This window comes from Cydia pomonella, chromosome 19, assembly GCF_033807575.1.
Source record: "Cydia pomonella isolate Wapato2018A chromosome 19, ilCydPomo1, whole genome shotgun sequence".
NCBI lineage: Eukaryota > Metazoa > Arthropoda > Insecta > Lepidoptera > Tortricidae > Cydia > Cydia pomonella.
Genome location: NC_084721.1, coordinates 13,182,685 through 13,196,150, shown reverse-complemented (window position 1 = coordinate 13,196,150; position 13,466 = coordinate 13,182,685). Strand labels below are relative to the sequence as shown.

The 13,466-nt window shown below is 42.5% G+C and overlaps 1 protein-coding gene across 1 annotated transcript in view; it reads right to left on the bottom strand.

Moving 5' to 3' along the window:
* Positions 1–13,466, bottom strand: part of LOC133528507 (baculoviral IAP repeat-containing protein 6) — an 81,460-nt gene that overhangs the window by 21,719 nt on the left and 46,275 nt on the right. The window contains exons 18-35 of the mRNA XM_061865895.1: positions 12,048–12,251; positions 11,460–11,637; positions 10,479–10,682; positions 9,806–9,931; positions 9,154–9,340; positions 8,645–8,746; positions 8,377–8,524; positions 7,457–7,697; positions 6,916–7,085; positions 6,374–6,449; positions 6,087–6,215; positions 5,267–5,519; positions 3,933–4,180; positions 3,258–3,423; positions 2,865–2,948; positions 1,607–1,732; positions 924–1,226; positions 4–101 (exon numbers count right to left, since the gene is read on the bottom strand). Coding sequence (XP_061721879.1) covers positions 4–101; positions 924–1,226; positions 1,607–1,732; positions 2,865–2,948; positions 3,258–3,423; positions 3,933–4,180; positions 5,267–5,519; positions 6,087–6,215; positions 6,374–6,449; positions 6,916–7,085; positions 7,457–7,697; positions 8,377–8,524; positions 8,645–8,746; positions 9,154–9,340; positions 9,806–9,931; positions 10,479–10,682; positions 11,460–11,637; positions 12,048–12,251 — 3,043 coding nt within the window. The remainder of the gene's footprint in view (positions 1–3; positions 102–923; positions 1,227–1,606; positions 1,733–2,864; positions 2,949–3,257; positions 3,424–3,932; positions 4,181–5,266; positions 5,520–6,086; positions 6,216–6,373; positions 6,450–6,915; positions 7,086–7,456; positions 7,698–8,376; positions 8,525–8,644; positions 8,747–9,153; positions 9,341–9,805; positions 9,932–10,478; positions 10,683–11,459; positions 11,638–12,047; positions 12,252–13,466) is intronic.

Sequence of the window (13,466 nt, the reverse complement as noted above, 5' to 3'; positions counted from 1 at the left end):
GACGCGGCGCGCGGCGCACGAGCCGCCCGCGTGCGCGGCGCCGCCGCCGCTCAGCAGCACGTCGGCGGCCTGCGCCGTCGGGTTGCCGCACGACACCGTACCTAGAGAACAAAATACAATTAATAAGCGGGTCCACATAAAAGAACCGCTTTTCGACCAATATGCCACGTGCCGGCTTAGTCTGTGAAGACGGAACGTTGCTCGAATATACAAGTGATAGAGCGCCAGATAACGAAATATCGAGTTTCGGTATGCCCTAATGTTTCTGTTTCGTCAGCTTCAGAGACGACCCAAGCATTTACAATATACAGGCGAACGTTACAATGCGCATTTGGTTGCGCCGTTCTATATTCTCTCATTATTTTTAATATCAACACAACCGTACATAGAACTGCTTGTGTCGATTTATGGACGCACACATCAAACATTTATGACACTTACATGTAACTTTTTTACAAACAACAAAAATAACAAAATACGTGAAATGTATACAGTCTCTAAATGTCGAATTACACAAAAAACTATGTAAAAAAATACAACCAACAAATACTAAAATCCTTTAGAGACGTAAAAGTCTGTAAGTGTCAGAGACAAGATACAATAAAAAAAAAGATCATTAAAATATTCTTATTCTCCTCCTCAAAAGGTATGTTACCAGTTATTTATAATAACCCGCCACCCGAAAAAAAAAAATGTACAATGAATAATATATTGAATAGTATAACTTAATCACACGGAATGCTCTCGACGAGTACAGAGTACTGAGCTCTCAGCCGAGGGAACTTTCTCGCCACTATATTTGGTACATGTGATCAAGACATTAACAATTATTACATTTTCACCTAAATAAAGAATAGATTTTGAACAAAAGCAGTTAAATCTTCCTTATACCAAGACCTTACATAATTCAATGTTTTACTTACATAACGGCGCGATGTTGATAAGCCCATTGGTCGTCTCCAACACCGGCAGCTGATTCTTCTTATTCCCGTTATTCGACGACGTCGACATATTGATAAGTTGCGGCGGCAATTTCAAGTAGTTCATGAGAGACGAGACGAGCCCCTGGTTAGCGCTGGGGCCCGCTTGGTGGCATTGGGTCAGCTTTTCTACGGCCAGCTCTAAGCCACCGGCCTCTATGAAGGCGTTTAGCGCTTCAGGCTTGTCGAGTAGCCGGATTATTAGTTGCTGCATCGCTTGGGACAGGTGGACTACTTCTTCTTTTCCTGTGAAAAAGTTTGTAATTAGTTTCTAAAAGAAATAGTTGTTGATATCTTATACATAAACAAAAGGAACCTTGAGTTGTTTTGTTTATTTTTCATGAAACAAAAGTTTTTTACTTAATTTACAATAACTACTGGGCTGGACAGGCAGATAATGATCATGAAACCGTCGTATTTTTATACTCGACATGGTAGTAATTTTTATTTTATTTTATTGAGAAACAAAATAAATTTTCTAGGTTTTCGGGAGTTTTATAAATAGTGAAGATTATTAATTCGACCATAATTTTTATAAGTCATGGTGATTGGTGATAGTCATTTTCAGGGTTTCCAAAAGTGCGGCATCCGACATTGATGTGTATTTAATATTATTATACACTCACTAAGGAAGTCCATCAAGCTGGGCAGCATGGCGGCGGGGTTGGAGGCGACGCTGGCCATGTGCGCCACCAGCCAGAACACCTCCTCCTTCAGCGACGCGTATTCACCGGAAGGCTCAGAGTTCATGCCTGCCAACACACAGAAAATGTTACTCTCTCTCTCTCTCTCTCTCTCTCTTTTCGTCATAAGATTTTTGTCGCGCTCCTTTACTCCCAAGATTGAATTTGACGTTTGATTGGTTGATTGAAGGATAGCGCTAAAGATTAAATAAAAGAAACTTGAATTTGACGTTTGATTGGTTGATTGAAGGATAGCGCTAAAGATTAAATAAAAGAAACTAGCTCCATTATTGCACATTTCCTTCGTCAGTTAGAGAACCTGTATCAGTTGTCAGTTGAACGTAGCTTAGCGAAAAGGATCTATCCTCTAAAATTTGTCATTTTTTATTATTATTTGGAAACAAACAGTCTTATAAAACATGTATAGTAAATAAACTACCAGCTAGAATTTCTTATGATATAGACCTATAGTTTCCTATATGTAAAACATTTTATAATAAACTTAATACTATGAATTGCTATCCGAGTATAACAACTATAAAAGAAAACAAATAATGTGGTAGCTAAACCTAATTTTCACACTCATTTAGTATAGAATTAACTTAATTTAATTTTAAATTTAATTTATTTTTGTAAAAATGAATCTCATATATATATATAGATCTGTTCTTATGCTAAGTTCCTACTTGTATGTGTAAATTAAGATGGGCAAAAACTTTTTATAATTTATTGTATTTCTATAAGTGAGAACCTGTAATTGGCTCTGTAATTCTATTGGAAGTTCTAGATATATATAGCGCTGTTGGTTTTCCATATACTAAAATAAAATAAATAACCTTTTTCTTAAATAACCCTAACGAACTGCCAAATATATCCGTGTTCATATACTTTTCATTATTCATTAATATTCATTATACAACCTGCATGCGCGTTTAATGTACGATTGCTTTGCATATTTAGTTCGACATATTCCAACACTGAACAGCATTTTACTCCGACAGCTAAGTTCTGTTCTACGAGGCACTCGAAAACCTATATTGTGTAGATCTTCATGCGTTGGCTCCTTTTTCCCAAATTACGTCCCGTTAACCTAACTTAATTGGTCCTGCTTCCTGAATCAATTTTTTTTTACAACAATTTATTTTGCAAAGATAAGCAACCTTTGCTAACTAAAATTCTTCCTTAACAAAAGGCACACTACCTGAGTTGAGCACTGCCGTGTTCATACCGTCGCAGATGGACAACGTCCTGTAGAACCTCTGCATGATCGCGTGGTGTTGCAACACTGTGAACAAGTCGTTGATTTAAAAAGTTTGGCGTATTAACAAGAAAGACAGAAACATGAAGAGACTTGTTGTTCAAGTTAGATTGAATGGTATAATAAGAAACAGCTGACGCTCCTCTGCACTGCACCGTAACTAATGAAAGGGACGGAGTATATCCTGCGTACTGGGTTGATTCTCAAACAAGATTAATATTTTCAGATAAGAATTAATGCCTTACAGAGGAAAACATAGTAATTATCTACACGGCACATTTTCTCAGTCCTAGATCTTTTTGGTATACTTTTTCTAACCATTTTTTTTAAGTATACCTGTATCAGCGACGCAAGGGGCTTTCGGTGCCTGCTGTTTCCTTTCATCCTCAAGATTGGTAGTATCTTGTGCTTGCTGCTTGCTTTCATCGGTTTGTGACTGGGAGGAGCTCTCGCCGCCGCTTGAGCCGCCGCTGCCTCCGGCCACGCCCGGGCTCGACGCCGACTGCAAAACGGTAGTTATTAATTAGTGTTTTAACTAAGTAGACGCTCGTGACGGGCGACCTGCTGGGTGTTCGGCGCAAAGTCAATTTTAGGAAAATATGCAAGCTTGCCCTCCTTAGCTAAAAGCCGGCATCTCAAAAACAAATGAACTTGAAAATGGAACTTTCAGATTAAGATCAATTTTGATTTAAAATACGGCTTTTTAGCTTCGTAGTGAAGAAGCGGTCTTAGTGCATGCTGCTCAAATCCCTTGGAAACTTGACGTCACGGTGCACGGTGCGCGCCTCGCCGAGCGTGTCGCATGAAGCTCAGAAGCAGGCCGTACATATGACAGAACCGTCGAGTCAAAAGGGTAAAGTATGTAGGTATAGCAGGCGTGCGTGGACGTGGAACCATTTTAAAGGCGGTAAAGTTAAATTGTTAGAAAGGAGCCTCATTTCCATGAACGCCATATGACGATTAGGTTCGTCCTTGTTAAGAATGTAAAACGTTGGTGGATCAGCGACATACCGTGTTGGGGTGTCCGGCGGCGGGCTGCGCAGGCTGCGCAGGCTGCGCGGGCTGCGCGGGCGCGTGCAGCAGCTTGCGGCAGTAGTGCAGCAGCTGCGCCAGCACGGCGCGGCGCAGCGGCGCGCGGCGGGCCGCGCCGGCGCCGCCGCCGCCCAGCACGTCGGCCAGCAGCCCGGACAGGCGCGCCTCCGACCCGGCCTCGCCGCGGCCTCCGCCCGTCTCCCGCACCCAGCCCAGTGAGTGGTGAGCTGCATGATACACCACATATTTTTTTCAGTCATTAAAAAATATTAAATACATGGGTATATTATATGGGGAAATATTCAGCGTATTTTAACGTTCGACGACTTATCGATTTTAAGACCCCTAACAGCAGGTCTACGTTTTTATGTGGCAATTAGCTGTAATAGTAAAGAATCAGTAGAATATGGAATCCTTTGTTTAATGTCCATAAGATTCGAATTAAAAGACTCCAGAAAAAGTTCATCAAAGCTCTGGAATTTCGAGTGGGTCGTAACTATGTAAATTACGCTTCCTCGGCTACACATCATAATATCCAGCCACTTTCACTTTCACTCACTTAGACGGTCCTGTACAGATTTAGTATTTTTATTCAAAATTATTAATAATATTGTAGATGCCCCCGACTTATTACATAAAATTGGTTTCCGTGTCCCCCGTAGAAATGAACGTAGTTGTCGCAGTAAGGCATTATTTAGCATTTCTAACAGCAGAACGAAATATGCACAGCATTCATATATTGGGCGCGCATGTAGGCAGTACAATGAAAAATGTATGGACGCAGATTTGTTTTGCAATTCATTAGGCCTCTTTAAAAGAGCAGTATATTCTTTTCTAAAATAACGGTGAAAAGTTGCAGCAACCTGATAATAGGTACCTGTGATTTAAGTATTTTCTCAGTTCTATATATATATATATATATATATAAATTTACGCTTTTGTTATGTACGCTATAAGTTTACACTATTATTATTTTTTCAATTGTACATCGAATAATTTAAAATTAGGAAACTATAGGTCTATAACGAAATCAATCCATAGCTATTAGCTAAGTTGCTCATATGTTTATTTTAAGACTGTTTGTTTCTCAATAAATTAAAAAAAAAAAAATAAAAAAATCAGACCACACAGAACATTGGTGAATTATTATGCGTATTTTCATCCCATACTATTAAATATTATAGCTGACTGTACCCGAGCCAAATTAAACGAAAAAATTAGATGCTTTTACTATCGCACTAATCATGAATCTAGAATGACGTTGGAACGAAATAGATAAAATTCATTATTAGTTGAAGGCAAGTGTCAGTTACCGACGGCGTCGAACAGTTTGACCGCGTGCGCCGCGTGCCGGGGGCTGAGCACTTGCAGCATGGGATGCGCCACCCTCAGCAGCGTGGCCTGCAGGTCGTAGGCGGCGCCGGGCGGCGCGTCGCGGCGCCACACGGCGCACACGCAGCGCAGCGCGGCCAGCGCGCCGGCGGCGCCGCGCGGGCACACCACGCGCGACAGCACGGCGTGCAGCGCCGCCGCCGCGCCCGCGCCCGCGCCGATGTGTGCTCCGCCCTGCGGGGACACTACGAGTGAACGGCGGATACGATAACGTGTTCGGCTATTCTACCGGCTATCAAACGTAAAAATAATATGAAATCGTGATACATGTAAAATTGATGTCTCAGCCTTTGTGAAACCATTAAATGAATCTATACCCTCCTAAGGGCCAACTTCCTACCTATAATAACTTCTTCAGTTCAAATAAATTTAAATCATATTCAATTGAAACGAAATCGCTATTGCATTGTTTCGTTAAATTTTCAAACAACGCCAAATCAACTCTATTTCCTACACAATACGTTCAAATTTCAGTGGCAAATTGGGATTTTTCATTTGTATGGTTGGGCCTTAGAAGGATAGGATATTTGTAAATCCTATATCCGTAATTGATGGTAAACTTCTGCAAAGAGCAATCGATAACCAATTTAATTTTACATTTTTAAAGCGTTAGTGTACATACAAAATCTAGACAGAATTAAATTTGTCCCTTTAACTCTCCATAGACTCCCGGTAATCTTCCAAATCCACCTGCATCAACATAATTACAATAACAAGTCGAAAATCGTCATTTATACTCACGAGATAAGGTTCAGCGGTAGCCACAGCGCCATCTGTGGTCACATTGGTAGTTATAAATTTCACTATGGCGGGTACGAAATGCTCGCACTCGTGAATTACGCGCCCCATCGTCTGGTTGCTGCCTTCCGTCTAAATAAAATATTAAATAAATATATGTTATTATTAAATAACAAAATACTAAATATAGGCAGGATACGTATTGTGATCGCTTGAAAATCAGCCGAAACACTGTACTCTTCTATCAGAGTTTTGTAGTGTGAGAGGATTTTAAACAAATGGTTACTTACTTGTAACGGTAAGGACGCGATCCATGCTAAGGCCTGCATCGACAGCACCCAACATCTCAAAGAAATGTTTTCCAATCTGAAAAACAAATGTCTAATATTATCTTGAATACATAGTAACATTATATCCTGCCCTGTGATCCTACCTATGAAGCCTATGGTCCTGGGTTCGAATCCTAGTAAGGGCATGTATTTGTGAGATGACCACAGATATTTGTTCTCGAGTCATAGATGTTTTCTATGTATTAAAGTATTTGTTTATTATATATATTGTTGTCTGAGTACCTACAACACAAGCCTTTTTGGGCTTAACGTGGGACTTAGTTAATTTGTGTAAGAATGTCCCCAATAATATTTAATACATAAAAAGTGAATATATTCGATTTGGCGCGATCGGTAGGAAATTTGAGTATTTTTACACTTGATAGTGTAAAAATACTGCGTATATAATGCGTGAGCAATACAACGCACAGATAGCACACTCGCCGCCGCTGCACACTACACGTATACTGGTGGTGGTGCAGTAGTACAGACAGGGTACCTACTGTGTGAGCGACAGCAGCAGCGCGTTGACGGTGTCGGAGGCGAGGCGGATGCGCGGCGTGTCGGCCGGCACGCATAGCGTGTTGAGCGACCACGCGCCGCCGCTGCCCCACACGGACCCGTTCAGCGTCAACCATAGGGAGACCACGTTTTCTAGGAATGTGCAGTCCATCTGGAAACAAACAGAACGATGTAGAAAACAATAGATTAGTCTTCGCTGTTGGATGTTATGGGGTGCTGCATTGCGTAGCAGTTCATTTTATTTAAATTTGCTCGAAAAATATTTTATTTCGTGCAGATGTACTGAAAGACAGGTAGTCATGCAGGTGTATATTGTGCGACCCGCGGCTGTCGGGATTGAAAACCCTGGTTTTCAATATTTCACTTACCCCCCTCGTTTGTATTGATGTTCGTCGTCTGCCAGTACAATGAATTAGAAACAGATTTTTATGACCACGTTCCTCTCAGGTTCAGGTCATAGTTTATACTCGTACTTTACAATGAAGCGTAGTAAGAGCCGGTCGCGCGGGGGAGGATACCCACCTGGTGATGGAACTCGAGCGCGAGGTGTCGGAAGACGTCGTAGAGCGTGTGGTGCAGCGGCGGGTGCGGGCGCGCGGGCGCGGGCGGCGGCGGGTCGGGCGCGGGCGCGCGGCGCGGGGGGGCGCGCACGGCCGCCGCCAGCGCCGCGCCGCCCGCCAGCAGCACGCGCCGCGCCATGGCCTCGCCCGCCGCGCCCGCCGGCCCGCTCTCCAGCCGCGCGTCCATGCAGCACGAGATGTTGCTGGAGACAAACGATTAGCCTCGTTGTACTATTATACAGATGCAGAGTTGTATCCTCTTTGGGACGACAAATTACAAATGTCAAAGTTTAATTTTAAGATTGTTGTGTGTTGTTTCAAATATATTATTTTCATTGTCATTACGATACACGGCGAGAGGACAGAGGTGGGGCTCCGAACTGATGCCGGCGGCTCGGCGCAAGTACCAACAAATTACCATAGGGACCGTGCGCGTTGGAGGATCTGCCATCTCGTGGCCTGAATCGGAACAATAAACATGTACATTCACACGTCACGTGTTTTCTTGTGCATAGTAGGTTCTGCCATATTGTGGGCTACATCGGAACAGTAAACATCACATTTACGCCTCGCGCCAAAAATCTGACGGCTCCTGTACTGCCTCCTACAGTTCATGCACGCTCCCTATTTCTATGAAATTTCACATAAAACTAATGGTGAATATTACCGTCTCATTCTCTCATTTTATCCATCTTACTTCATCTCATAGTCGTCATTTTTATCTTCCCATATTGTATTTGCGAGAGGTTCAAAAATGCGTTAATTTTGGAAATTTTCTTACTGTTTTTGGTTTTAGTTCGTGTTATCATTACATAAAAATAATTGATCGAAACGGACTACGTTACTTAATGATTTTAAATTTAATTGAAAGGCCTAACTCACCTAGTATTATTGTCCGGAACTGGCTTACTCCGCGTTTCCCTCTTCCTCAGTACCTCTATGAACTCCTGCTCGCGCTGATTCTCGGTCTCGGAGTCGTCGGACTCTACTACTTGAGGTAATTGATCCATATCTATGCTTTTAATAGAATCTGTAAAAAAAAAATGGGAATTAAAATGCTTTTATGTTTGTACGTGGTAAACTAGAAACCTAAGCATTGATAATGTGTGGGTAAAAAGAAAACTTTTTTATTTATATCAATAAATCTTACTTGGTGAAGACAAACTAGGTGATTTGATGATTTGACCAGGTTTCTTGCCGCCGAACGGTTCAGCTTTGGTTTTCGGCAGACCGAAACTATCCGCCAAAACATCTGAAATAACATTTTTTTTACAATTACCTACCATAATATTACAAACATATATAAATGAACAATAGATAAAGCATTTTAACTACAAGTTGTCTGTATCGAACACAGTAGGCACAAACAAGCACAAGTAAGTGTAGTAGTACAAAGTTGTCTGTGTAGTTGTCTGGTACAGATGTGTAGTTGCAGAAAGTTTTTAAAAAGTTGGAATAACTATGCGAAATTCTTGATATTTTCACAGGAAACAAAGGAAACTTTCATTTTAGAACTGGAAAATATTTATTCACATACAGAAATACGAACTTTCCGAAAATTTTCCATGTGGAAATTCTGCAAGTTTGGAAACTTTTTGAAGACGTATCAGTAGAGTAATTCTTAAGTAATGTTTCGTTCCATCTCTCTTGCACACATACCTGCCACGGTGACGCCGTGGTGGTACTTGCGCGGCGCCTTGCCGCCGGTGGTGACGGTGATGGGGACTCCGTTGCGGATCTCCACGCGGTCGGGGACGGCGTCGCGCACCTCGACCAGACGCCATCTTTCCTCCACCTCGTACGTGGGGCTTGAACATGCAGAGCCGTTTTCGTACTCTACTAGGTCCTAGGAAATAAATCATTGATTTTACATACCAATAACAGTACGTTGTATTGTGTTGTGATTATAATTTACGATTTACATGGAACAGCTGAACAACCCGGTCGATTGGCTACCGATCATAGATCACATAATTTTAAAACTATAAATTCTTATCGCAAAATACTTCACAGTTATTGTAGATAATTTAATGAAGAATATTTTGTTAATTGGCAGTTTTGTTGTGACTTTAATCATTTTGCTTAAAACAACACAGCTAAATCTGACACGAAAATGTAGGATTGAGGAGAAACACACACTCGACAACTCGTTTGCACTTTTTTTTTCTGCACAAGGTGCACTGCGCAAGCAAGCAAGCATACAATTTGGCCATGCAAGCCAAATTTTATGCTTTCTTCCGGATGGGACTTACATACTTAATTTATTGTAGAATATAGATGTATGCTAGTTGTAGAGTGAAGCAGTAGGTACCTGCAGCAGCGTGGTGAGCGCGTGGCGCGGCCAGGGCGGCAGCGTGACGGCGAGGCGCGCGAGCCCCAGCACGCACGACGGCTCCAGCACCGCGCCGCCGCACAGCGCGCACAGCCTGCCCACCACCTGCACGTTCAATTAGCATTACGATACATGCGCAACCCGGCCCTTACCCGTGGGCCACAGACCGCACGATCGAAGCGTGCACGCTCGACGCGGACATCGACTGTCATACGTTTGTATTAACCAATGCGCCAGCAGACGGGCGACACCACCGTGAGCTTCACGCGCACAAGGGACCGGTCCGGTATCCCCTTCGAGGGTTTTGGCTTTTAAGCGCTTCATAATATGGGTAAGTTGATACCCGTTGCTAATAAGCGCTAGCCTCTTGAAGGGGTATTGATTATAAATTATAAACGCTTATGCCATTTTCAACTTCACATATTACTTATTTATGTTTAAAAGGAGGAAGGTGTCTAGCGCGTTGACAACACACGTGTCATAATTGTCATATTTTTTGAATTGGGAAGGGGATACCCTTTCGTTTTAGCGGCATATCTAAAAGGGAAACCCCTTCCTAGAGCTAAGTCAAATGAATGGGTAAGCAATTCAAAAGGAAAGCCAATCGTTGGGGGCTATTCGTTTTTTCTAGGAAGGAATGGACGGGTCCCACCTTAGCACACAGCAGCAGCGTGTCCGCGGAGCCGGCGCTGTCCATGGCCAGCATGTGCTGCACCAGCGCTTGCGCTAGTAGAGCACACAGCGCGGGCGACACCACCGTGTGCTTGACGCGCGGCGCCGCGCCGGACGACTCGCCTTCCGAGTTGCTGCGCTTGCCGACCATCGCCATGCGCGCTTTCAGGTTGAAGCGGACGCGCTGAAACAAAATGAGTTATTATTTTAATTGACACCTAAATAACTACTTATTACAAAATTGACAAAACTATTTGATTGAACGGTTCCGCTGTCCCAAGGCACAGAGAATATCCCTGAAGAGTTGGGAATTAAACCATCTTGACCCTCAAAAGTCATTAACAACATCATCGACGCCCCTGAGTTATTAAAATCTGTTTCATTTAGAGTACCCCGTCGTTGTGAGCGAGCATGTAGAAAGAAAAACCTCTTTTATATTCCTCGTAGTCGAACCGCATATGCGCGAAACGGTTTCACTAGAAGAGCATGCAGGATGTATGATGATAAGTTTCAAAATGTAGATATTTTCCGTGAAAAGTTCGGTAGTTTCAAACAACTTACATTGAAATTTAATTAATGGACTTAGATAGTTAACTTTAATTTAATTGCAATTATTGTTTGTTATTAGTGTTATTGCAATGTACTTCATCTTTGTTTTTGTTAGGATGTACGAGCATTATTTGTAACTACGATTTGGCAACTTAGAATTTCAGGTTTATTTTAGTAATTTTATGTAATTAGGTTATATGGTATTCATACTATATTTAAGGAAACTGTAAGTCTATAAGTCTATTACCCTATATTGTAACAATTTATTAATATAAGAGACTGTTTGTTTCTAAATAAAGAAAAAAAAAAAAAAAAAAACAAAAAAAAAAACTGGATAGCCACTCCACACAAAAAAACAAACGTATGATATAACTGATATAAAGGCCGCCGTTTTGGACTAAGTTAAAATCACCTGTTGCTCCTCTAAAGCGACCTGTATGCCACGCCGCGCGGCCTCGAACTCTTGCATTTGGTGCAGCAGCTTCTTGTGCAGCTTGCGGCGATGAAGCTTGCATTCGGCGGCGCGTGGCGAAGGCGCCGGCTCGGCGCCGGTCGCGCCTGGGCGCCCGCCCGTCACCCACTCCCAACGGCTGTAAATTATATTATGCATTATTTTTGCGGTCTCGCAAGAATATTGTCTAGTGTGATTGACGAATGACAACGTAACCTGGTTTGTAGTGGTGTTGCTTGCAAAGTTAGCAGCCTTTGGCTTATATACAGGTAACATTACTACCAAGTCACAAATTTGCAAATTATCTGACTTGCCAAATGGCTACGCAGAATGGCTTAATAGAAATTGAATAAATTCACACAAATAGCAAAGCAAATGTTGGCATCGGTTGGGTTTAGAAGTAGATGAGTAAGATGTCCATGGCATGTGTTTAAGGCTAGTACGGGGGATAGTCCTAAAATTGTTAGGTGCTGCCAGGCAAGGGCAGCCGCCACGCCGTCCGAGTTCGCAACCAGGGACTTGTGTCATGTTCCTCTCACTCTAACATACCTGGCGTGCTTGTTGGAGACGGCGGGCTGGCTGTCTAACGCCGCCGCCAGCGCGGTGAGCACGGCGGCGGTGACGGCGGGCTGCGGGCGCGGCGCGCGCAGCAACGCTAGAGCCCGTGCGGCCAGCGCGGCTGCCACGCCGCCCTCCGGGTCCGAGTGCGCGTACAGGGACTTGCGCGCCATGTACATGATGAGCACGAGGCATCTGAGAGAATGATAGACGTGATATAAATTTAAACAGAATTATATATTAACGCATTTACTGTCAGCGTGAGCTAAGTTCGTAGCCGATAACACGGTTTTTATTTACTTTTTGTAGCGAAAAGCGCCTACGAACAGAGAACCCGCCTAGCGGTGAGATGGGTAGCTGCCCTCAGTACAGCTACGCGAAAATGGTCTTATGTATGGCCTAAATGTCTGATGAACATTTTCTTTCATTTTTGGCTTTTCTATTTCCCTAACCTGGTGCTCATTAAGAAACCTTTGATCCTGGATAGAAATGAAATCGATTGGCATCAACAATGTTTGTCATAATCGTTAGTAGTATTATAAGGTTTAGGGTCGGCAACGCGCATGTAACTCCTCTGGAGTTGCAGGCGTACATAGGCTACGGAGACTGCTTACCATCAGGCGGGCCGTATGCTTGTTTGCCACCGACGTAGTATAAAAAAAAATATATATAAGGATGGCTTAATCACAAGGATGTGTTTATGTTTGTCTTGGCCCCAACGACTATTGTTTTAATACTCGACTTTATATGAACTTAATTTCTTAAATAACATTCTACGCTTAAGAAATTATAATAATGACCCTTTGTGGATGCAACTTACGCAGCCTACCGTGCACATATCGCATCATTGGGGGCCAATCACCGCGGATATGACGACATCTACTTATACAGCTCCTGTGATCGGTCAGGGATGTTCCTTCTGAAGAAACAAACCCACCCTAAATTTTGTATCAATTGTACTACATAGTTTGTTAAACCTACTGAGCCCACAAACAATTAAACAGTTATTTTGTTTTAGAATCTGGAACTCTTAGTTGTTGTATAAAAGTTTAGAATAAATTGTGAAACTTGAACAAACATTTGTACCTAGGGTCACAGGAGGTTAAAAGTATTGAAACCAAAAGGCGTTTTCTACATTATTGCTGCTGAATCCCTTCGGAGAGGTTAATGGCTGAACCTTAGAAATCCCATTCAGGCGCGTACACCATTTAAATCGTTTAGTATCATTGCCAAGCCATTTCCGTTAGCAGAAAAAAGCGGCATATTTGAAAAAGCGCGAAGGGTTATAGTCCCAATTTTACGGGATAATAACTATCCTACCCAAGTAGCATTTTACTCCATTTAAGAGTACACATTTAGTTCCCAGGTGTACTTGAAGCATTATTACAGTTCACTCGTGATGTATAAGCT